General features: G+C 34.9%; 3 protein-coding genes across 6 annotated transcripts; 2 read left to right on the top strand and 1 right to left on the bottom strand.

The window, feature by feature from the left end:
• Nucleotides 1-455: 455 nt before the first annotated feature.
• LOC110375580 (UPF0764 protein C16orf89 homolog) lies at nucleotides 456-6084 on the top strand. Its single transcript, XM_021333740.3, has 6 exons — nucleotides 456-703; nucleotides 966-1115; nucleotides 4014-4166; nucleotides 4512-4805; nucleotides 4898-5067; nucleotides 5651-6084. The coding sequence occupies exons 1-6, from the start codon at nucleotides 499-501 to the stop codon at nucleotides 5795-5797; spliced, it is 1119 nt and encodes a 372-aa protein (XP_021189415.3). The 5' UTR covers nucleotides 456-498; the 3' UTR covers nucleotides 5798-6084.
• A 625-nt stretch (nucleotides 6085-6709) lies between these two features.
• On the top strand, nucleotides 6710-8662 carry LOC110375358 (ATP synthase subunit O, mitochondrial). The gene is made up of 3 exons (XM_021333438.3): nucleotides 6710-6855; nucleotides 7158-7349; nucleotides 8303-8662. Exons 1-3 carry the CDS (start codon nucleotides 6786-6788, stop codon nucleotides 8644-8646), a joined length of 606 nt encoding a protein of 201 aa, XP_021189113.1. The 5' UTR covers nucleotides 6710-6785; the 3' UTR covers nucleotides 8647-8662.
• Nucleotides 8663-8781: 119 nt separating this feature from the next.
• On the bottom strand, nucleotides 8782-26644 carry LOC110375518 (protein yellow). 4 transcript variants are annotated; one of them, XM_021333675.3, is made up of 7 exons: nucleotides 26488-26644; nucleotides 14838-15086; nucleotides 13037-13206; nucleotides 11467-11631; nucleotides 10942-11113; nucleotides 9747-9928; nucleotides 8782-9654 (listed from the first exon to the last, which is right to left on the bottom strand). In XM_021333675.3, exons 2-7 carry the CDS (start codon nucleotides 15052-15054, stop codon nucleotides 9211-9213), a joined length of 1350 nt encoding a protein of 449 aa, XP_021189350.3. In that variant the 5' UTR covers nucleotides 15055-15086; nucleotides 26488-26644; the 3' UTR covers nucleotides 8782-9210. The 4 variants fall into 4 exon arrangements, with proteins under 4 accessions (XP_021189350.3, XP_063894794.1, XP_063894790.1 ...); XM_064038724.1 differs by having other exon boundaries at nucleotides 14838-15088; nucleotides 26491-26641; XM_064038720.1 differs by lacking the exon at nucleotides 26488-26644 and adding an exon at nucleotides 20536-20647.

Genomic DNA, 26644 nt, shown 5'->3' with positions numbered 1-26644 from the left:
ACGGTGCAATCACTGTTTCACGACTTCGTAAAATTAATGGATACCGTTTTATTCTGCTACATTAGTTTGCGGATAGTAAGTTGGGAAAACAAATCTCATAGGTACATTTATTGATAATTTATCAAAAGTTAAAGACATTTCATAACACATTTTAATTACAGATAAGTACTTATCTAAAATTTGTTTCTAGAATTTATTTTTATTAGAAAGTACTTGTTAGTGTAAAAATATAAATTATTTTATTTAATTAAAACAAATCATAAACGTTCAATGGTCTGTAGGTAAGTATTGTACTATATTACAGCATAAATCTGTTATGCCGTCAGTTCCTGTTATAGGTATCAAAGTCTTAAGGAAATTAGATCACAAGTGCAAACGTACGATAAACTTCAATAAAATACTAACAAATGGTCCAATCACTAGTTGCCGGGTGGCCACTTTGTAGTTTTTACGATTGCCATTAGTTTCCACTATTGAAAATAGTTAGTTTTCTACAAAATGTGTACAAAATATATCGTCTTGTTAATAATTGTGACTGCTGAGTTTTGTTACGGAATATACCCATATTTTGACACGCAGGACTTCATTTACAATGTACCGAAAGTTTACAGAATATCTATCACATTGGACAAATTGTTAGAACATTACGAGAAGAAGCCGTCAAAAGATCCAGAATGGTACATTGCGCTGGGAATGGCGAGAGGTATAATTTCGATTAACAATTACTTTTTGAATAAGGTCAATCGTTCTAAGAACTTTAAGCTTAAGCGTACCTATTGTTGCTGAAACCTTTCAAAATTGCACCAGTTTGCAATTAAAGTTTCACATCAATTAACATAAATCAAGATCAAAATGCAGATAATTATGTCTGCAGATAGATGAATCAGAAAACGAAAGGCCATCACATGTCTTAGGGCCTGACCAGAATTTCCGAAGCATTGTGTAAGAACTTTTTTCTCTTCTAGGACAACTAGAGTATACTATTAACGAGTTGGACAAATCAGTGCCTGGGAAGCTTAAAGAAAATTTGCAGAATATTACGAGACGAATGGACCGCATCAGAAACAATACGGACTTCGCCAGCTTTGTGTATCGGAGCAAAGATTACGAATATGGTATGTACTCTATTATTATATCGTTGGATTTGCATTGTTCTATAGATCAATATAAATGATAGGTTGCATAAAGGTTGAATTTAGACTTACAGCTTTTGTGCCTTCAGAACAATATCTAATCAGACTCAACCATTACTTTGTGGTCACGATTATTGATATATTATGTGGAACTCCAGACTAACTACATTGAACAAAAACAGCTCATTATTTTTTGTATCGTAATATTGGACAGGTAATAATTCTATTCTACTTTTTACCACTATTAAAGTCAGCCTTATTTGTTATATCGATAACGAATCGGTTAGCCACTTTTACCTACATGTATTTTTGATAATATATTTTAAACTTAGGTGTGTTGTTTTTTAAAAGGTCCTTGTGACAATATCAAATCTAGTGAACGTACAAAATTACATGTATTTAGCTAAGTAATTAGTATGTAAATGAACATCCGAAAAAATCAAATTGCTTCTAGTAGCCTCTAGCAGTCTAGTTAGGAACGGTACGATTAGTTATATTACGATGAACACCCCGACAGGTACCTTGAGGTATATTTTGGAAAAAGTTGTTTAGTCTTTGCATGATGACCTCCTTTGATCAGCCTACATCCTTGGAATCAATCGTTACTTAAGTAATTCATGATTGCCTAATCTGGCTTTCAAGAGTACGATGCTAAAGCTAGTTAGATACATATCTAGTTGTTACGCGCCTTGTCTAAAGTTACACTATTGTTTTGAGAACTGCTTACAGGTAGGGTTCTGTATAGCAAAAGCAATTAAATTAATCTAAATACTAAACGTTTTTTTGACAAGAACATCGAGGGGATTGTCTGGGTGAAGGGTGAAAGCTTGTTCAGGTAGATATGAAGAATAGCCCGGAAATCTTGGAAAATGTATTTATACATCATCATTTCAACCACAGAACGACTGTTGCTGAACATAGGTCTCCCCATTGATTTCCGTGAAGACCTGTCGGAAGTGGCCAATACAATAGTTACTCTCAAATTCCGAGCAGACAAAAAGCTAGGTCATTTCAAATAGTCTGTATTATTGTGTAAGTTCACCGTCTAATTGGCGTACGTTAGAAATAAAAATAAATCATTTATTCACGGTTACTTGACTAATCCCCAAGTTTTGCCTGATAATGCTACGTATTCGTTTGTATAATGTTGCATTCACTCCCCCGAGAATTGGTCAATATTTCTTCATGTAATGAAAACCGGTGCATCTGAATTGAGTTATAGTTTATCTGATAACTAAAACTTGATCGCCGTGGCATTTTAGCGTAACTACATAGTTAATTTATAACATTAATTATGTTGCAAATATAGGTCACACGTGCCTCTCTTCATGGCTAAATTATGCATAAATACACCCATTATTTAAATATATTTATACATATACAGGTATTCAATGGCAATACATAGCTAATTTATATTTTTTCTAGATTGCGCCGGAAGGTAATGTTTTACCAGTTAATTAACATTAGATAGAGATAACCACAAGGAAAAACCAAAATATTTGCTGACAGTTAAGGTTTTTTTACTAATAAAAACAGACCGAAAATAATTTCCTTGGCGTTTCCATACCAAGCCAACACGTAGAGGTTTGTCACAGAAGCCATGATCAATTTAAACGCCAGTTTAGTCGAATGCAGTTGTGACTTCACTGGCCTCGTCTAATCCAAATGTTACGCACTACAATTACTGAATATGCACAACTTATTTTGTTCCTAGACTTGGATATTAGGCAATAATCTAGAACAAAACTTAAGCAAGGCCTCTTTTTATTATAATATAGATTAAAATATATTTGCGATTAATTATCTTGCTAATGCAATTGTAACAAATTATACGTATAGTTTTTTTTGACTTGTGCAATTTATAATAATGCGTTACTATATGCTAGGTATGTGCTAATTTAAAGAGAACATTTAATTTGTATGCTGTTAGACTCAGCTGTAATTACTTTCACGTCAAGCAGGCTTATTTATTGCTTGCAATGTCTGGGTGTATGAGATGACTTTGCAAATGTTTTATGACCCAAGGAAGGAATTACACTTACACCGTCGCCGATTTCTCGCAGTTTTACTCGCGTCCCGTGGGAACTAATGCCCGTACCAGGATAAATAGATCAAAGTATGCTACTCAAGAAGAGCTTCCCAACATTCAAAGAATTTTTAAATAGGTTCTGTAGTTTCGGAGCCTTTTTTTGGGTAAAAGTTCCTCGACATTGTGTTAGTATACAATATAATATATGTATAATTTTCAATGCATAATATTGAAAGTTTCATACAACACATAAAGGAAAAAGAAATAGTTACTTTAACCAAGTGTGATTGAAAAAACATAAACTGTCATTATAAATGAACGCAGGTGCTATTATGGTTTACGCCGCGGCACCGAGCGGTGGACAGCGACACTTATTGCGTTTCTCTTAAATGGATTTTATTGAAGTTATATCATTGATTCAATCGTTTGTGCGCTTTCCCTTGATTTATTAATACTAGACATCTAAATGTACGCTTCGTAGAAAGAAAATACACAATACAATACTATTTCGCAATATTATTGAGAATTAGATATGTAATTTTATGACCAACTACTAGAGAGGTCCTCTCTCTATTTATTTTAATTAAAACCAGTAGTAAATGGTGAGAGGTTTGCTGCAATGTACTTACGTACTAAGATGGTCTGACTTTAATTAAATAATTTGTAATATAATACGCAATCATAAGTGTCTAACTTTAAGTAGGATATTTCAAATAAACTGCAATGTTTGCAGAATTCAAATAAATGTAGAGCAGATATACTCTTTTTATATTTTTTGATAAAAAAGCGAAACTGTACCGACAACTCATTATCTTTTCAATCAATGACTTTAGCTATCGTCTTTTTTGCAGTTGCTAAAGCGATATTCGAAAATCTGGAGGTGCTAGCAAGTATAATGGAACCAATCACAATTGGCACAATGGGCACACAGAAGCCTTATCGGTTCTCGTTCGAGCAATACGTGCAAGAGGCAAGGACTAAAATGCCAACGAGGAAGGCAGCAGGTCTGTGACTTTATACAGAATTACTCTAAACAGTTTATTCTGTTAGGAAATAAAATAGGCTAAAAACCAAGTTTAATTTAACTAGTGCTGTAATCTGCAATGTTGACACTATTATGAATATAATTCACGTTTAGGTATTCTAATTGCGTTGCTGCGTAACATATAGCATTCAATATAAAGCTAGTTTTCAACTCAGACCCTGACACGGTTGATTTCTTCGAAGGCCGCTTTTTTTAGTTCCGCCATTAACCACAGAGAGTCGCCACTTGATAATGAGCATTGGTGACAATGGAGATGTGGTGAAAGCTTGACAACCCAGTTTTAATTTGAGGTATGGAATTCTAGATGCGTGTACGATGCAACTGTTGATATCGGCCATGGAGTCGCAGACGACGCAGAATGAAGGCACGTGCGAACTGACGCCGGAGTGCGCCGCGCAGATCCTCAAGGGCTCCGGCCTCGCCTTCCAGCAGACCAGTCGCATCAGGGCTGCGGCTTTAGCTTACATCTTCGATTGCTTGGAAGGCCTCGACCTAGCTGCTCATATTTACAAACTTTGTATCCAAGTTTATAAAGAATCTAAATCCTTGGAAGCGTGGGACCACCCGCCTGGAACTAGAACTTTGTTTATGCAACAAGGTAATTTTTCAAACTTTTCACTTCTGTCCTGTTAAAAATGTGCTCTTGTTATTTGATGCGGTATGTTATTAATCATGTATGGCTATTTTTAGTTTTGTATTGTGCATCACAAGGCTACGGGGAGTTCATTAAACCTCGTTGGATGAACAAAATCCTGGCGTGGCAGGAGCCGAAAGGATGCTACTCAGATGATCGCCAACCATTCTTAAAACTCACAGGCTTCGTGGGGCCCGCGTCAGCGCCGACACCCAAGGAGAGAGAGGTATGAAACCAGGAGAATTAATATCTAAGAAAGGATACTGATATTTCTTCGGTAATTCAAACGTCGCCACTAAAACCTTTCAATAACTCTTCTACCTTTCAATAAGAATAAAATGGTTTAAATTACGATTCAAATCGCAATTATTTGCTGCACCATTCATTTGTGTCTTGAAAAAGAAACCGAAAATAATTGTTTTACTGAAATATCAACCACATTTTGCTATGATTCACTTCAAATCTTGAATGACTATATTAAGCCGAAACGAATTACCGTAGACAGAAAATTCAGTCATTATTTATTCACCAAGTTAGAATTAAAGTGATAAAAATAATAGTATAAATGTGGTGCAGAGGTATTTCAATTATTTTATTCATGGCGCGGTGATAATAATTGCGAATTAAATAGATACTTTCATGTTTTCTGGTACTGGTAAATAGTAGTTAATTTATTTAAAGGTAAAGGTACATATCTATGTAGATTCAACTGTACCCTTGTCCTATATGATTTTAATTAAGCTTTTATCCATTGCCATATTTTATTACGTCAGCAAATATTTGTGTTATCTTATGAAATGTGGTTACAGGAAGAATATAGAGTTAAGAAAGCAGCAACGTCAGAAGGCGGCGCTTGCAACTCTCTGACGTCGGCTATGGCTCTCGGCTCGCTGGTCATCTACATCAGAGCTCTACTTGAAACTGATCAAGCTTTCCAATACGATGTTCTCACATAAATTATGTTTGTCACCTTAGCAGTAACTATTATGGACTCCTTGTAGCGTATTTACAGAGTGTACATAGCCAAAACGCATCCATAGGAAACTGCTCGCTGATATTTTGTAATGCTGTTTTTTAATTTGTGATTTCAAAGTATACACGAATTTTGCGTACTGCTCGAGTATAATTCGTAGCTTAGACGTGCACATGCATCATTCCAATTTATACACGGTCAAATTTAACTATTCAAAATTAATATTAGGTAAAGCATTAAATAAAAAAGGCTTTTGAATCTGAGTTTGTTGATTAAAAATGGGTGCTTTTTAATATCATTATTCGCCCCCAAAAATTTATGTTGCCTTCTAAATTACTAAGTCAGCCACAATTAACGAGCATCTAAATAATACTATCTTAGCCAGTAGTATCTTCTAAGTAAACCACTCTAAATACAACTCAGCATGATGGTTATTTTTTAGCATCTAAATTTGTAGCATGCATTCTAACAGTAAACTTCTAAAATACTATTAAATGACACCATAAAATATATTTAATTAGCTTCTAATTTTTTAACCCAGTACGTTTAAAATGTAAGCAAGCAACATGCAGCAAGCATCGCTTCTGTCAAGGCTCCGGTGCTGCGGTTCGCGCCTTTTCCAGTGTATACACGATTAGTTTGCATGCGGACTAGCACTGTATATTATGGAACAAAGCAAGTTACTTTGGCCACTACAAAATATATGCGAGTATTTGCGTACTGCTACTGTATACATCGGAAGACTTTGTATAAAAAGTGAATTCCAATCTATTCGCGACTAGTTTCACACGCTTGCGTACTAGCCATGTATATACTGTAAATACGCCTCCTTGTAATAAAAATGCGTTCACGTTTTTAATAAAATTGTATGCACTCTATAATTTTTCATTGTCATCTTGACATTTTTCATTATATGTCGGTGTATAAACAATACGCTTTGCAAATTAAACTTGTAAAGTAATTTGACGAAAATGTTCCGAATGTTCATCAGAACCCTTGCGTCAGCTCCTAGAACTAAAAAAACACCGATTCCCGTATTTGGTAAGTTTGTAAGTTGTGCACAAAAAAGAGATTCATGTTTAAAGACCCGGAGAATGGATAGGTACTTTAGAAGCAGATTCAACTCTTCAATTTCAAGTTACTTATTACTTGAGTAAAATTTTAAAGACTTTTCCAGTCCAATATTTTCCGATCTGCAGATTTTACAAAATTAAAACATTTAAGCTTTTTATGCGTAAGTGAATTTTCTTTAAAGAACATATTGCCTGGCTACTAACGCCACATGTTCTTGTCGCGATAGTTGGTAAGTACTGACTTGTAAGTAAAATTCTCTTCACACAAAGGATTGGAAGGCCGCTACGTGAACGCCCTCTACAGTGCCGCTTCACAAAAGAATGAGTTAGAAAAAGTCGAGAAGAGTCTCCGTGACCTTCAAAAGGTCCTACATAAGCCAAGAATAGTCGACTTCATAGAAACCAGCTTGATATCACGAGCTGCTAAATCTAAATTACTGATCAGTATTGGGAAGGAAGCAGGTATGTGCTAATCCAAACTAATATTATAAATGCGAAAGTAACTCTGTCTGTCTGTCTGTCTGTCTGTCTGTCTGTCTGTCTGTCTTTTCTTCACGCCTAAACTACTGAACCGATTTGTGTGAAATTTGGTACAGACATAGTTTGAAACTTGAGAAAGGACATAGGATAGTTTTTATTACAAAAAAAAAATAAAAATAAAATTATTCCGGATATATAGCGCCATCTATTGGTCAAATCAAAAATCTGCTGGTAGTCACTATTCCACGCGAACGAAGTTGCGGGCAAAAGCTAGTGTTTGAATAAACTAGATGTATTAATAATGTGTGCCAAGGGTGCTGCTATGACTAGGGCTGCCATCTCGAATTTCGCCAAACCCGGACGAAGATTAAAAAAAACCCGGACATTTGACTTAAATCGCATTTTTCCCCGGACGGGTACTCTTACACCGAATGAAGTTAGTGTTTTATATCATAATGCCGATAAATACGTAAATACAGTAAGGTGCTTTCTTAAATGAAAAGTGTCCGGGTTTTCCCCGGACGTTTCTCGAAAACCCGCCCGGACGTCCCCCGGACGGGGTCAAAACGAGGACAAATCCGGGGAAACCCGGACGGATGGCAGCCCTAGCTATGACTAATATGTCTCACCTTAGAGCCTTCTACTGGTGCAAATCTATAAATTGTAATGGACAGTTTCATTGAAACTTGTAATTTTAAGCATAAAAATCCTTCAGAAAAAATTGCACATCATTTACTTAATATACTAGGGGTCTTAATATGTCACCCGAGGATAGTGTAGCTTCCCAACAGTGAAATATGTTTTCAAATCAGTTCAGTATAGTTGCGGAGCCTTTAGGATACAAACAAACAATAAAATGTTTCCTCTCTATAGCATAGAAGAAGTTTATATAAACACAAATTAAAGTTGTTTTTAATATAACCGTATTTATTCAGGTATGCCGTCAACGGCAACCAACTTTCTAGGCATCGTAGCCGAGAATGGCCGTCTGAAGCATTTGCGTCGAATGATAAACATGTTCCTCGTTGTCATGGTAGCACATAGGAACGAAGCTCTGTGCGAAGTCATCACAGCCGACCCTCTCGATGACGCAACCAGAAAGGCAATCACAGATGTGCTAAAGAAGTTTGTAAAACCAGGGAAAAATATTCAACTCAAAGAAATGGTCTCCGCTGATGCTATAGGTGGGGTTGTCATTGGTTTTGAAAACCAACATATTGATATGACAATAGCAAGCCGACTTAACAAGTATCGCGAGTTACTAAAACAAGCTGTTTAGTTGAATGTAAGTTCTATATGTTTAAAGGTGATGGGTACTCAAAAGGTTTTAGGTTTCAGCAGGACACTTATAATTAATTTTCCTATGGTCAAAATTTTTTGTTAGAAAAACGAAAAGAAAATAAAAGGCTATTAATGTTTTACTATTTTTTTATTTTATTTCTTATATATAACATGGTTATATGATATTTTTGAAATATGTAAATTATTCAGAACGGAATCTATAATTTATAATGTGACTTTGGCGTATAAGCATGTAGGTAACAATATTATTAAAGATTATCATTAAATAAAAACACGCATGCGTTTCAATGAAATGAACTAAGCTAAGACTTCAGTCATCTCTTTCGTATCGGTAAAAATATGTCAATCATTAAAATAAATTTCACGAATTTATTAAAAAGATGACGAACTTAACACAATTACTCAAGGTATATTCAATACCTAAGCGAATAAATACCTAGCGCCACTGAGCGACTTACATCAAATCAGCAATGGTACTACACTTATGGCTAGTTATGCCACAAAAATCTTCTGAGCAACCGATCGGACATGGCACTAATCTCTACAGATACCAGGCACTGCCATACCTGTACGGCCGAGGAGTGTGACCGTCCCCGGCTCTGTCGATAAGGTTGGCCTGGTAGCCAGGCTTTTGCCCCTTTGGGGAATCTTTGCAAGGAGAGTTCGCTAAGATATTCGGAATTTTCTCAGCATGAATTCTGAAATTTACCCTATCTGAAGAAAGAGATCCCGTCATTACTCTTTGGAAGCTTGATGTCAAGACCCAAAGTTCTTGTTCTCCTTTAGCATTCATGACAACTTTCACGCCACTAGCGAATTGCAACGTTTCCTTATCGGCAGCTACAGTATGGAAGTTAAGAGGAGAGAATTCTGTGGCCGAATTCCAGCACATGATGCTCGGTGGGTTCATGACGCCGAAGTATAGTATGCCATTACGGTCCATGGCTTCAGCTGCAGATTGAGACGTGCGCTCATTCGGAAATACCTGAAAACGACAACGGTATTTGTAACAAATTGATATGCCTACCATATTTACAATTACATTATTATCAGGTGATGGAGTTTTAGATGACTTACGTAAACAGCTTCTGGATCGATGTTAGGGTCTTCAATGTACGAACTATTCCTGATAACTTTGGTGTTGACAACGTTTTCGGTGGTGGAGGCCAGCGAGTGGAAGTAGAGGAAGCGATCGCGGCCGGGCTGGTATGGTGACAGAGCCATTCCCAAAACGCCGTCCATCAGGTCAAAGCTTTCATCTGAAATGTTAACCATTTTTATAATTAGCTGTTTTCTGGAATTTATAAGACTCAAAGCAGTTAGATGACAAAATCTCTCAGTTTGTACGGTCAGCACAAAATGAATAGTAAAGCTTTGGTTTCCTAGGAAAGCGGTGCCGTCATACAGCGACCGTAATACAGCGGTGAAAGACATCACCAGAACGTTGTCTATGTAACAAAATGGGGCGGTTTCCTAGAGAGCGGTAACTGACGCCATAACTTCAAAAAGCGGTGCCGCCATTTGCATGACGGCCGTCTTGACGGTGTCAGATAGTTTGGTGAACGTTTTATTGAAAGCGGTGAAGCTTTTTTAATACGTATTTGTGTTTTTTTTTTCGGAACAACGTCAAAAATTTGTTACAACTCTTGGAGCAGCGAGGACGACGAAATTTTAATAGATTTCGTTCGAAACCACGAAGGCAATATCTAACATACAAAGTAAAGATTATAGAAAAGTCAACTAAAACAGAATTGGTGTTGTGAAATTTGAGAAATTTAAATAAAACAGGTTAGTAAGTATGATACAACTAACAAAAAGTTCATGACTGTGTGTTAAAACGGCCGTGGAACTTTCCACATGTAATCACCGTAAAGACGACCGTCTATTTGCGTCCGTAATAAGACGGCCGCTATATGACGGCACCGCTTTCCTAGGAAACCCAAGCTTTACGGTTCGTAAATATTTTAAACATTGCTGCATTATTGCGTCGTTGAAGTTCTCGTAAGTACCTGTTCTACAATAAGGAAAATTCGCTGCAACATCTTATGCTACATCATCTTATGCTAATGTTGGTTATTATTTACGACTGTTTCGTGTCATCTAAACATAATCATTATAAACGTTTAAGTTTTCCACCTTATTTGCTTGTACAAACATATGCATGTTTAATGTCTTTGGCTCAGCTGATAACTTAAATAGGTCAGTAAATCGTCGACTTATTATCTAGTAGTCGATTAATTATCTAGTAAAGATTTTAGCAAAAAGGTAATACCGTCGATGGTGAATGTTCCCCTGGACGGGTACGGGAAGAAGAGGCGATGCGTAGTGCGCCAAGACCTGTCCCGCATCACGTCCACCACGAGAATTGCGAAGGCCGACACGTCAGCGATGTACACGAAGGTATTAGCGCAGTCTCCGGGCCCGCGGGGTCTGATGTCCACAACCTGAAGTTATAGGTAGATGAATTTAATACTAAGAATTATGTGTAGCCGCATTAAAGACAGCAATAATAATAACGAGCTGGCATTAAATATTTTCTCAAGTTTTTCCGAGTGATAAGTCACACGGCAATCTATTACAAGATCATTTGTTTGTAAATCTTTGCTATTCTTTTATATGAGAGAGAACCTAATGAACGGATGTCGGATTTCCGTTTTAGGTACTTACAATTTCATCAATAGATAGAATTAAAATACAAATGGACAGTGGCCTACTCATACTATTTATCGAGGTACAAATTGGCATAATGCCAGGTTGTAATCGATATTTGATCGACTAAGTACGATCGATTACTTACAGGGGTTATAAACAATGACTGGTCCGTAAACAGGGATGCATTGACGATATGTCTGTAGATGAGCTGGTCGGTCGCCAGGTCGAAGGCCAGTAGCTGTGGAGGACACAACTGCTGATCACCAATCTTGCCGGCATCCATCACCCACAGACGTTGGCATTCATCGATCTGAAATCGTGATATACAAAAGTTACTAAAAGATCACTAGAATAGATATGAATGGTGAGTAGAGCCTGCGCCAGCAGTTTCAACCGCATCCCGTGGGAACTTCTCTACGAACCAGGAAAAAAGTAGCCTAAACAGCCTTCCTCAAGAAATAGGCTAACACTAGAAGATTTTTCCAAATCTACTATATAAAAATAAGTCCGGTTTTCCTCCCTGACGCTATAACTCCAGAACGCACGAACCGATTTCCACGGTTTTGCATTCGTTGGAAAGGTCTCGGGCTCCGTGAGGTTTATAGTAAAGAAAATTCAGGAATAATCAGGAATAATTCGAAGGAATAAACGAATCTGGTGGCGAAACGGAGTTCGCCGGGTCTGCTAGTTGTTTAATAAAATCCTGAGATTTGTTCGTTCAAAAAAAACCAGACTCTTCACCTTTATAATATTTGTAAAAAAAAAATATTTTGAATTCGTACTCCGGACAATATTAGAAATGACTTAAGGTTAGGCTTGTTCACCTTTTAAATCCAGGTCTATCGACCTTTGATGACATTGAAAATGTAATCCGTGTTGAAACCCTAGAGATGTTTCGATCCATAAACACTTAAAACTCATTGATTTGTTTCTTTTGAACTCGATACAATGTCTGATTAAAATTAAAGGAGAACAATAAGTCACGCCCAGTGTTTTTTGTTTCTTGGTGTAGGACGTGACTAGCGAAACATCAATACCTAAGTTTTAAACGATTGGTCCCACGACGAAATAATGTAAGTACGTTTAAGACGCTAAGCAACGGACTTGGGTCCATTAGAAAATTTCTTTATCAGTTTCTGTTTATCGTAAGGAATAGTGTTGGCTCTTGTTCAAAAATGTTATTGTCTACTGTTGCTTAGTACTGTTACCCTATTGTTTAAGTCGTGAACACTTCCTACGTCAATATATCACGATGCCACTGTTGCCGTAAGACCCATCGCGTGTTCATGACAGACCTTTTCAATATCCTGGGCTTTGCTAACTTCTTCAAAGCCTGCGTCACACGAGGAAATGTCACGAACTAATTCTATGTCTCAATGTTATTGCAGAGGATACATCCTATTATCTAGCCCATAAAATGTATCTACCCATAGTTATTACCTCGACAATGGCCTTTGTTTGACTATATTGAACTAATAGAAATATGAGCAAGGTTGTCCTTTGTCTGCTTTTATGTGTTAATTTCAAAAACTACCAAGCAACTTTGTTTAATTATTATTAGTAGCATCAATCTTAATGATATTTACACAGAAGTATTATAGTATAAAGCAACAATAGGATTTACGCAACCTGATTAATTGCTGGTCGCAATGGATTCTAAACTACGGTTTCGAAGAAGATTTTTTTCCCTCTAATAATTGTAAACCAATACGTACAGCAACTCTGAAGACGGACGTTAAGCCACCACAGTTATAACCTTGGTTGTCATGCCAAGAATAATCTGGGTAGGCGTTGATCTTGCCCTGCTCGTCCACCGTGCCCAGTGTCATCGGCCGACCCTCGTCGAACCGCGGGATGGTCACGAATATCCGAGATGCATAAGGTCCTATAAACAAACCAAAAGATATACATATTATTTACTTGTATAGACACAGTGTTCACCTGCTCATACTCCACAAACAAAAGTTTAGCTTACATTGGTTCTAATTTAGGTGTAATAAAAACTTCTGTATTCACCCGAGCAAAACGTGCGTGCACGTAACTATTTACATGGTTACTGATGCGTACGCCTCAGAACCTTATGAAGCCTCTATTAGCGTCTAATCGCCTCATTCCAGAATGTGGTAGCTGCAGTAGTCGTCATGCGGGGGCTACTTGAGTGCTCGGAGCGGCTTAAGGAAAGGTAAGCAGTATGACGTTTGTACACAAAAAAAAAATAACAAATATTTTTGTAAAGAAATATTCCATATTTTCAATGATCATCTTCTTTAAGCCGGTCGTTTCAAGGTTAACGAGGTCAGTATTCTAAATGCGGTAAATAGAGAGCCAAGCGTCTAAAACAGTCGTTTATGTAATTTGGTATGCATAAATCTCGTTCTATTCGTCCACTCGTCCAACTTCCAACTAAGATTGATCTTCAGACGCACGTCACCGACCCACCTTACAACTGACTTTTGTTTGAACACAAACTTGTTTGGTTTGATATTTCGAAGTTTTATCATAATACAACATAATTGTCGTAATATCGCTTTCCAGATTACTGTATCTATTATGCATTTAAATATTATGTTCTTTTTGTATAAATTTTTTAAAAAAAACGTTAGTAACCGTTATCCAAAACATCACTAGGTCCTTAATAATGTTTTTGGTATTTTATTTTAATAACAAAAAAGGTTATCAAATACCTAATTAATTAATATCTACAAATTGGTTATTTACATTTTTTAAAATTAATAATTTTAACCGTAAAATCGTTAACAACAACCCACGTCAATTTTGTTAGATCTTGTCAAGATAAATCGTCTCGCTTTAAATATTAGTTATGAAGTTTTTGCTGACGACAAAAAATGCGTTTAAGTCTCCCGTCATCATGAATTGAAAGGCTCTAATAAAAAAGAAGATGCGTGCGATGTGAACTCGTATTTTGTGCCAAGTTTAGTAGACTCGTGTCACAATCACGTCATTGTGTGAAAACTTTGATAGAATATGTGAATGGGATGGTAAACATCATATCTTACCCTTGACCTTCACAATTAACGGGTTTGGCAAAAGCCTTCATTACCACGGTACAGGGTTCGTTGAGCTTGAGATGATCTTTCGCGATGTCACGTTAACGCAAATATAATATACTTAATACATAAATAACACCAATGTTTTCGTTAGCATTATGTCATCTATTGATTTTTTAACGATTCTTCGGAAGCAAATAGCTATAAAATATTAATTACTAAGTTTCCGTTGTAATGTGAATTTCTAAATATCGCCTATTTGATTGAAAAGGAGATATTTCGTAAACCAGTGTTTTACTTCGAACTGTTGCGAAGTAAACGGTACTTTATGTGGGCGGACGTCGCTTGTGTCAATTTTAGGTGCCTTGTTCCATATGACACATAATATGTGTGAAGTTTATGATTTTTTATACCATTTCAATGAATCAATACACGTTCTAATATTTCATGGAAAAATGTATAATACCTATCTGCAATAAAAAATGGACCTTAATAATAGTTGACTCACCTTGTCTGTGGTGCACATCAACGTCTATAGGCACTGAATTCCCTGGGACGTAGTAGCGCTTCTCAATGGCTGCTTGCATAGCATCTTCGCTAGGGAACACGAACTGTAGCTCGGGCCATTGTCGAACCACGCGCAGATCGCTTTTGGCGCCTAGCCCGGGCCAGCAACAAGCCAGGCAGTATGACAGCAGGAAGAACCGCTCGATTCCTTGCGACATCTCTAACTTGAACGTGTCAAGCAAGTGAGGATCTGAAGGAAGAAACATAATTCTACGTGAACTCTCGGTGAACATACTGTTTACACCGGTTGCACAAGATTTGTGAACAACAATCGAAAAACTTTATAAATAACGCATCGCGCACACACTCGGTTAATGCGAGGTTTAATTTTATACTGAGATGTTACATTCAGTTAATTTAACTTTTCCTTTGGATTTCCATTTTTAGTTTTGCTGTTAATATACTTTTTGTTAATATAAAACTTGAACGATCTCGCTAAGAATCTATTTGTGTAAAAGCACTCGTAGACAGGTAGGTAGATACAAAGCGTGCACTCACTTAGAAAACACATTTAAGATCTCAAATCTTAAGGATGATCAGTGCACATTTGTATTCTTTTAGTATAGCACACAAGCAAATTACTCTCTTAAAAATTATCTTACTTGTGCGGTTTAAGAATAAAGTGCACTTATGTATCTAAAAAATACAGTATAAAAAAAAATAGTGAATACCATATTGGCTGAGTAAAACTTTGCAGTACTCCCGTTGTTCATAATACGGAACCATCTTGACTTGTAGAAAGAACAGAGAAAATATCACCAAAACTTTCATAGTCGTACTAAGCACTTTTTGGAGCCCCATTCTCGACGCTTTCAGATTTATTTAAATTGAACACTATAATGTAGCCTTTAAACAAATTTTAAATCAAATAACCACTTGTTAATCTTGAAATAATTCATAGAAATTATCGAAACTAAATTAAATTCACAAGCAAAAAACAACGGTATCAGTAACTCTTGTTAAAGTTTTTCTGACTGATATATAGTTTTTCCAATTCCAAATATCGTATTTTTTTAACTTCATGGGATAAGTACTGAGTATGATGAAAGTCGCGCGGACTAAATGAACATCGCGATACGTCTGTCTCTACTCTTTTTTCATTCAAAACTGACTACCGATGGACACCGGTGTTGACCATACTGTAGGCTATATAGGTTACATCTATTGATTCTAGAAAATTATAGTTATGTATAATTTAATTATAAATAAGCAAAGGATAACATTGTGATGACACTATTGAACCGGCTTAATGTCAATGCAGGTGTCACCGATGTGATATATTATAGGAACTACGTTAATTAATTGGAGATATTTTTTCATATTGGTTTTGACGCGCATTACGTATTTCTAAGTATTTTGCTTGGAAAATAGGTATCTTTTTTGTTATGAAAGTTAAATGTTTTAGGGGTGCTAAAACATTTTATGCTAATGATATTCCATATAATTAGTAATTAAGTATTTGCCATTGTTTTCAATTGGTTTTTTGATTGAAATAAGTATATGTTATCAAATATGTTCGCCTATATACCACCTTTTTGTACTGATTAAATTAATCATCTTGTCTGCCTATTTATCAACTATTTTGGGTTAAGTAAAAGAACATTAAAATTCATGATAAACAATAATTTCATCGTGTTAATGACTTGTACATTTATTGATTGAAAAGTCGTGTAGTAGACTCAGCGATCAAAGCTGCTTCATTTTCAGGTTAGGCAAGAAATTAACTGATAACTATAAAGTGAGAAAGAACCTATTTTTTAGGAAAATGTGTTTTTAGAACCTATATATATAAATGTTGTATGTATAAATGTTGCCAAACTGAATTTCGGTTCACAAATAAGTTCCGACTGTGCACAATGCACTTTTTAGCTCATTTGTACCTTTTGCACACCTTGGCACCAATGACACATTATAAAAATGGATTCTGTGTAGCGCCCGCGCTATGTTCGGCGCTGCCATAAAATTTAGCGAAAACTATGCAATACCAAGCTTGCAATGCTTTCTAAGTATATCTTAGACACCAGTGGCTGATAAAAAGGTGAAGGAAAACATCTTGAGGAAACCTGGACTATATAGTCTGAAATCACCAACCCGCATTGAGCAAGCGTGGTGATTAATGCTCAATCCTTCTCCGTGTGAGAGGAGGCCTGTGCCCAGCAGTGGGACGATAAATAGGCTGTAACTAACTAACTAACTATGCAATACCAATGCCAGTTACAAAACCGTACCTACCTACATATATAGAATAGCAGATAAGATCGACAATCTTTTAGTCAAGCAAAAATGAATGCATCAGTTGAGCGACTTTTTCATCTGTGAAAAACATATGTGCTGTATCCTCAACTAGTATTCGGTATTACGGCGGATTTTTTATTCATGTTGATCATAGATAATTCGGAAAACTTCTCAAAATGTGACGTTTTGATGTTAATTAACATTGGCGTTTGATACAGACGGGACCTTCAGACCTCTAGAATGCCCGTTTTTTGGACTCATAGTTCTTTATCTGTCCCGCATTGCCAATCTATCAAACGGTAGTAGGATCTATGGTAGGTATCTATGTAATATGCTTAGATGTCGTTAATAACTTAAAGCCCTTAATAAAATGTTGGGAAATTATTGAAGGTAAAGATTTTGAACGGCATTCAAAATTAGAAAACTTGGAAGATTAAAAATCGATTTCCGTCATAGTGCCAGGCGACCATTGTGATTATGCCTTATAACTTTTATAGGAAAAGCCTTAGTTTAGCAGAGGGGCAATAAATAAGGCGATGATTATCACAGTCCATTGGATTGTGAAGTAATTGTCTTTATTTTTTTACAGGAGAGTTTCGTACCAGCTATTAGATAGAGGTACATAACGTGTCTATATCTTGGCCCCTACTAAGTGGGCTAGTGCCTATTCCTGGAAAGGAGATGGCCAAAAAAACACCCAGAGTCGACAGGAACTTCATATATATGATTGGATTCAGTATAATTTGTGGATTTTAAAAAGTATTTCAAATCATCTAAAAACCACGGGGTTCTCTTTTTATAACGTTTTTTCGATCAAGATTTTAGTTCACAAAAAAGTTTACTTTTACTGTTTGATGTTCGTTAGAAGTTGAATGCAGAATCGTGATTGGACCGTTTTGCATTGTCAATGTTTTGCATTGCTAAGTCATTTGTTATATTTGACAATGTCACATGGCGCGATTTTCAAAGACAATTTCTCCAAAAACATATCATAGCCAGTTGTGAAGGTTGCATGTAACTGCGAAACCTCTCTAAGTAGATAAGGTCGGTGCTTAATCGCATCTGGAGTGGTTAAATACAAGACCTTTTAATCACCAGACCAACTCTGAAACTATGGGGTTATTACTAGTGGCTTGTATAATGTTAGTTTACTTTGCTTTTTTATGTCCTTTGATGTTAATAATCTTTAAAATCAACATATATTCAACATAACCTATTTTTGCGATAATATGAAATAGCTCCTATACCCCATGGATTTCAGTCTGGATTTTTTGGCACCATCAAAGGTCTATCATAAAGAACCTATTGGTAACCATTTCATTGCTGTCGATTCTGGGTTTTTTTTCTATGAAAATTTGGCCATCTCCTTTGACAGGCGTATATGGGTTCTTAGTAAAGTCGCAGAGCATTTTATACTATTTAAGTTTATTCAGATAATCGTGAATATACTTTGTAGTGTTTAGGTCATTTCTATTTTAGCCTCGTATAAGTTTAGGATTAAATTTTTTATTCCTTTTCATAGTCTAACAATTTAACACCGGTTTAAGATGTGTACTTTTGAGAAACTAGCTGTTCCCCGTGGTCCATGTGGCCCAAGTCTCGTGGGGACCACTTTCCACAACTAAGAACAAAAAAAATACGAAATTTCCGGCTAAAATACACATAGTTTATAATCAGCAAGCAATCCTCAAATGGCATCATCAAACCTACTTTTATGACCAGCGAGCCTTTATTAGAAATAGAGTCTGTAACTATCAGCTATCCAGCGGTGAATAATTAATACTTAACGCTTATTTTTGGATGAAATGAAACACAAATTAACAAAAAAACAAATAAATTTCGCAAGAGCAACATGACATTGAAAAAAATTAAAACATTAATTATATTTATAAAAACACTTGATAGTGGTATATATCTAAATACATATGTTGAGGAAATGATTAATTATTTAAATAATAATTCAAGTATACACCACTAGCATATCGTTTTCATAACTTAATTAGGTACATTAGATAAATAAGAACAAAATTGCATTATCGACTCTAACAGAAATAAATGAGGTAATGATTTAATGTACAATAATTCGAACTTAAGTAACTTATGACACTTTAATTACTAGCACCCAGTTAGGGAAATAATTGCACTGCTGCTCAAATTCGTAATAATCCGCAAAACACGGTATTTTGAACTGAAAGCGAAGGAATTCGGGCTGTAACTGAAGCAAATCGAAGATCGAGCCACAATTTAAGGTAAACCGATATAATTGATGATAATTTAGATTCAATCATCTTAAAGGAATAGTGTGAAACACGTAGGTTTTGATCCTTCTTAATTATCATTGATTAAATCTTGAACATTAGGGTTTATTTACACAAAACTGTGATGAAGTTTAGCTAAGTTAATTACGAAATATGTACTTTTAAATAATAGAATATTGTAGCCTTCTTCTGTATAATTACATTAAATAAATTAAAATCCTTGACGATCAATAGGATTCTATACAGGTACCAGGTTCGTGACAAGCGACCTAGTTATTATCTCGACTAATTGATGGATGTCTGAATGAACTTGAATTATCCTGACCCGAGGTTTATTTATTATTCTGGATTCAAAGTTGCAAATCATAATATTATGTTATTTCATGGTTTATAAATCGTCTCCAGCAAATATATTGCATCTACAAGCTATAGCTATCTCTGGTAAAGATTTTAACAAACTGACTTGCTAGCCATAGCCGGCTAGCGGGCTTCGTAATAGAAATGTTTTTTTTGAACTAAAAACCTTCACGGGCAGAGCGACTAACGGAAAGTTTCATCACAATCGGATGAACGATTTAGTAAAGGACAGAGATTCATTACAGGTTCCGTATCTCAGTATGCCAAAACCTACAAAACACTTTTTATGTACCTCTAGGTATAGTTACTTATTATGAAATAACGTTGCAAGCGAAACCTTTGGGATTCATAAAGGTGTACAGAACCCCGAAGTAAAAAAAATATCACCGAGTTGAAGAGATCAGTAATTTTCATCTTTCCACCGCATATATGAACAACAATAGGCGTGATGACCGATACAAAAAAATAGTGATTCGTCCACATTTTCGATAGGCCAGAAATATTGGACTCATATTTTTTATTTTAACTTAACATTAAATATTTACATATAAAAACACAAAACATTAAATATTTATGTATTGTATATAACGCAACAAAGATCGAGAAAAGAAAAAATACGTTTCCATTATTTCAGGGTTATCTAAAATACGAACTAATTACTTTTTTTTAGTCACTATGCCTATTACACTATTCCAAAAAAAGTCGAATATTGTGTAGCTGTAGGTACTTTTGGCAATTTTTGAAAGACTAGATCGCATGTGCGGGTTATTATTTTCAAAATTAAATTACCTGTATAGGATTTGGTTCCATTCCGAAGGTATTCCTTATATGGCACCGCATTATAATCCGCCCACTTTTCACAAATTTTTGTACTGAAATTCACCATTCTTATATAAAACCTATTATTTAAATATTGAATCTAAATCGAAATACTCTTGAACACCACGAAACACTACACGCAAATTATTAACTGAATCTTGTGGTGTCGTGGTTGCTGCCCAACGCTTGATCACAGTAAATAGTTGCGACACTTAATATCCGTTGCAATTCTGTACAAATAATTGAGATACAATTGCGGATCAATCTATTTAGATCTGTCCACAACGACAACGTGCCAACCCTAACACGTATGTATTCAGGAAGATTGTATTTTCACACAGTTGTCTCAATATTTTTCTTTCCACGCTCATATCAACATATCCTGTTGTACCATATTGTAATTGAAACGAAGTATAATAGCTCTATTATGTTAAAACTTAAAACCACTATTATGTTATTATAAGTGAATATTATTAGTTCTACTGACTGACCGTCCTAATTGAAGGGTCTTAATAGAATAACAAATCGACTGATCCGTTCTTGCGTCTAAACACAATTTTCTCGAATAATTGTTATTTTTTATAAACATACGTATAAAAAATAAAGTAAAAAAAAAACAATGGCACCTTCTAACCCTGTGACAATGAAGTACAATTAAAGCGACACGATCAATAAAATACAACATGTTCTACTGTACCATTTCCTGTATCTAACTTTGGGTTATTTTACAGAAAACCAGCGATTAAAATAGACGACCACTTTACGTTATTTGTAAGCAATGCTGAATGTTCTTACCCGTGGTATAAATTTGTATGTAAGTATCTATAAAAAATATGAATTTTATCCTATTTTGAACATAGTTACTTATTGAAACAGAATATTGGAATTATTATGTAAAGCTGAACTAACGGTTTGATCTATTATGATCTATCATCCTTCATGGGTATTTAACAGTTGTCATGGCGACGCCGTACCAAAGTCATGGGACCGCTGCCCCATAACGCTTTCACTGTTCCTTCTCTTTTTATAGTTGCTTCGATAATTGCACTTTTTTGCTACAGCTTGTAACGGTAAAAATAAAAGTGGTTTTTAAGTAATACGCCTAGCCATGAAATATTAATGCGGTACCTATTTCAATCAATGCTGCGTAATTAATAAACCTGTTTCATGATACTCCTACAATTTGTGCTTCTTATCTGTACTAATACATATAATACACAGGAAAATTTTTAACATATATGTACATATAGGTATTGATTTTTCTTTATAACCTAAAGGCTCCCAAACTACTTAACCGATTGGAAAACATCTCACTGTTGGGAAGTTAGACTAACCCCGAGGAAGATAATTTTGACAAAAAAAACCGGACTTGACTTTGTGCTTGCTGTTTGGTTATACTTTCGTAACTTATATCGACATAAGCACAGACGTATGTACGTGAGTACTTCTCTGCTTGCGGTTGAAGCGAACATAAATAAGTACCGCATAATCATTTCAATTCTTAGTCTTGTTTTTAACTATGCCCTTGATCTTAACGGTTTCCAAAAACGTGTGAAAATTCGACATGGGTACCGTACACGCATTTTGCTATCGAATTCCGATAGTTTGTTTATTTTTGTACCTTTTGAGATCACTGACCTAATCGCTTTTTTTTTCAAATAATTGCCTTCTATCGGCTTTCTAATACAGTATTGCAGTACCTACGGTAAACTTTTTCCAATGATTAGGTACTCTCACTGTGCCCGTGATTAAGATAGAAAAGCTTAAAACTTACTCGAGCATGCTTCCGCGACTACAAAACAATCAATACTTGTATTACGGAAACAGAAGCCCTAATCCACTTTTTTAAGGCAGCCGCCGGCTTAAGTACCTAATGAAAATAATGGTTGACTTATCAGCAACGATTAGCATTAACATTGTTAAACGTTTTATGTACGTAAGTACATAAATTACCGATCCAAATTACCCAGCCGATGAATACTTGCAGTGAAATGCATTAATTATATAATGTCAAAAAAAAAAGTTTATCAGTTTGACTTGTGTGTAAATATCTACGTATTATTTATTGGAAGAAAATAAATGTTTTTTTTAGGTTTAAATTAGTATTTGACTACATGTCTTTATCTCTCCCAATTCATTTGGATATTTTTTTTTTTTTAATGTAATTTCAATGGGTTCCTGGATGGTTTGACATGGTAGGTGGCGTACGACGCTATCTGTAAATGGTGAAGTCTTCCATGTGAAATAACAACGATATGAATTACTTGGTAGAGCTTTACTTATAAATATTTTTATAATAAAAATAACAATATGATGATTCAGAACATGCCTGAACCACATTATTCATTGAATCGAAAATGGCAAAAAATCTTATGTGTTAATAGTAGATACCTAAGTATTTAACTTGTGATGAAATGCAATTTAAAGTAGTTCAATATTATCATAACAACAAAGTACCAGTACTAGTACCTAGCTAAACATTTTAAGCGCTAAAAATATTTTAAGTGCATTCGTAATTTTGGGGACAAGATTATCAAGCAACAACTTATTTTGGTGCAGACATACCCCACTTACTCGTATTAATTTCTCGTCGTTAATAAGTGAGGTATGTCTGGAAGGTATCATCTGATGACCTGAAGAATTATTTAAAATCAATAACGGTAGCAACATACCATAGTCCACGAGCACACTAATAAAGGCTTAGGTCAAAAGGGTCATTTACCTTTTACTAAACAAACTTTTTTTGTAAATGATGATTGTCATGTCGTTATGAGCTTATAAGCACTTTAATGTTATGTTCTTTTTAATCCAAATTATAAGTCATCAAATGTTTTGATGTTTGTGTTGACGACCCTAAAAGCGTGGCTTCATAAACTTAATTCCTTGTTTTTCATTTTTATATTTTTTCATTGATTTTAGGTGCATGCATAACCGGCCGTATCTAACCTGATGGTAAGAGACGAGTTGTACCTATCGAGATACACAGACTAAGTAGGTTTTATTATTCCAATTGTTTTTCGATATTCCTGTGTCTACTTAAGTATATTATTTTTTTAGAAACAATCAAAACATGTTTCACAGTTAAAAAATTCAACTTTATGATGTTATTTTGAACTTCGTATGTCTATTGGTACTGGTATCTTAATTTATTATTTATTCAAGTTGAAATATGCGAAGTGATATTTTTATCTACATGACTTTGTAGATATTGGTAGGTTTTTACTGGTGTGGCATCTTCCTTATTATGTTTTACAATATTGAGAGTTTATCTTGTAATAAAAACCTAAACAATATAATAGCGAATAGTGACGTCACGGCAAATAATTAGCTAGCCGGTCTGACGCGCGACTGTGGCATTTATTTATCCATAAATATCGTGTCGGATGAAGCAAAAATATGAATTATGCTATGGTGCTATGAATACACTGTTTCCAAAAATGTTTTATTTGTACAGGTGGATACAAATACAATTTTTTTAAGTAATTATATGCAGGAACTACGGCGAGTGAACGTGGAGAGAGATATAGTAGGTATGCACAAGTGCAGCCGTTCCTTCACAAAGACACTTTAACGATGCTCATAATTTAATTTTAACTGGTTTTATAATTTAATGATTACTAATAGAAGCATTATAATAATCTAATAAAATATTTTCAACGTAAAGGACATCAAAATAATAATAATTAATATTTAATCTCTACCTTATTCCGGCTTTGTTGGTTTCGTATATTGTTATTGTATTGATTTTTTAGAATAAATAATTTATTAGATTATGTTCTGCGCATGCTACTCATAAAACATTTATAGTTACTAAATTAATAAGTACTTGATTTCATAGCGTCGTAAAGATGCCTTTTAATTGCATTCAATTATACTTCTTACGATTTAATTCATCACTCAGATTTAATTCAGTCCTTCAGTCACGGCAAATTTTGAATTATTTATACACACTTTATATATAAACTTAAACTATTTATCTTTTAAACATTTTAATTAAAATGTTCTTTGTTGCATTTCAGATGCAAGTGACATTTGTTTGTTTTGAATGTCACATGAGCATTTGCATCTCACAAATAAATTGTGTCAAAGAATTAGGTATCAATAGATATACCTCTCATGTATTGCTAAAACGTGAGATAATTAGGTGCTTAGTATTTCTAGAGCTCGATAACTTGTACCATTACGTTTCTATGTTAACTTGCATAAATACATAGGAGCATGCAATTTTTAAAAACACGCGCGCAAATGCAATGCTGTTCGTAATTTTCTATGAATTCAAGAATTAAAGTTTTCGTAATTATCCATTTAAGATAATTGCCTAAATTGATATGTTTCTTAAAAATGCTATTTGGTTGATGTAGGTATGTGTAACGCTGGAAACTAATTAGCTAAGTATATGATATGAACATATCAATAGATGTCACATGCCCAAGTACCTAAACATAATAATTATGTACTTTGTGAAATTCGATATTCCAGTTTGTTGAGCAATAACTGGTTACAATTAACAGACATAATGATAATACGTTAACATGCGTTTCAATTTATAAGTACTTAGGTACCTAAACGATTAGATTGTTGAACAAGCAGGTACATCATTAAAACAAATGCTGTTAGTAATATTAATGAGAGGAAATAAACAACGTTTGAGATCTGCTACCTGACCCGAACACAACGCCCGAGTTCACCGACAACATTTTTTAGTTTGATCATTTAGGCCCAAGTTCATTGACAAGATATACCTCTACCTACTTCAGTTTTCTTAAAACGACAGTTTACTATTTTCACGTAACATTGACAAAATAAACTGTTGTTTTCAGAAGAATGAAGTGTAATGTTATCGCTGAACTTGAGCCTACAAATTATCAAACTATAAAAATGTAAGTACCGGAATCGTGTCCTATGCGGGTTGAACAACATTGGTACGATATAAAAAAAAAACTGATTGCGAAAATGGCGCTAATGAGAGCCCTGAAAACGGAAATAACTAACTACTTTTATTCCGCGGTTAAGTAACCATTCTGGACTACGACATTGATAGTTGAAAACGCGGGAAACAGACCGAAATGTTTTTAATATCATATTTTTTAGTTTGCAAAAAAAACCTTTTGGAAGATAACAAGCCGTTCATCTAAACACTCTATTGTGACTAAACCACATTCTTAGATATAATCTGAATGCCTACCGGAGTTTTTTCACAGTCGTTAAATCTCAGACATGTTGTCTAAGTGAAGAACAAAATTTGCAAATAGTCACGAACGCAGCTAACCTAGGAATGAGCGCTCTTAAACGTTGGTAATTATAGGCGCGATAGTCAACAAAATATATAACTTAGAGTCACGTACCTACTTATTACTGCAAGATGTTCATAAACTCTGATGCATCTGGGATATTTATGTCATTATTTACTCAATAAGAAGTATGATATGATAGATACTTAATAATGAAAAAAACATGAGCATATTAATTGAACAACAAGAATAGTATGCGGAAATATTTGCAAGTCATAATATACAGGAATTAAAAATGTTTTTTTTTTTTGTAAATATTGACAAATATACAAAGTAGCAAAACAAAATATATAACAATTAAAGGTACTTTCCACACGTGGCATTTTTTGCTTTTTTTTATTTTATAGCTATTGCAAGAATTCACAAATATTCAAAAATTGAATGATAATCAGACTTAATATTTAACCTTGCCAAAACTACTTAATTTTAAACAAACCTTAAATGCTTAAAACGCCGTTATAAATAATGCATAAGCCGTAACAATGAAGCTGCGCGTACGCATGCGTTACTGAAAACATTTTTGTTTTACGGAGATATAATGTGCCTCACATCCGTAATCATACCTTGATTATTTTTTTCCATGACAAAAAATAAGTATATTATGAATATTTTGTGTGAAAACGTTACATACCTTTTCTTGAATCGAATCAAGCTTCTTTGATATTGATGATGTTAAAAAAATTGTCAAACTACTTATTCAAAAAATTTAAAAATATGCGGGTGTCTCCCGCGAGAGACAAACGTGAACTGTTGCGAAAGCCGTCAAAATGCTATAAATAAATGCCGTC

The sequence above is a fragment of the Helicoverpa armigera genome, chromosome 2 (assembly GCF_030705265.1).
Source record: "Helicoverpa armigera isolate CAAS_96S chromosome 2, ASM3070526v1, whole genome shotgun sequence".
Lineage (NCBI taxonomy): Eukaryota > Metazoa > Arthropoda > Insecta > Lepidoptera > Noctuidae > Helicoverpa > Helicoverpa armigera.
This window is presented reverse-complemented; position numbering and strand designations above follow the sequence as displayed.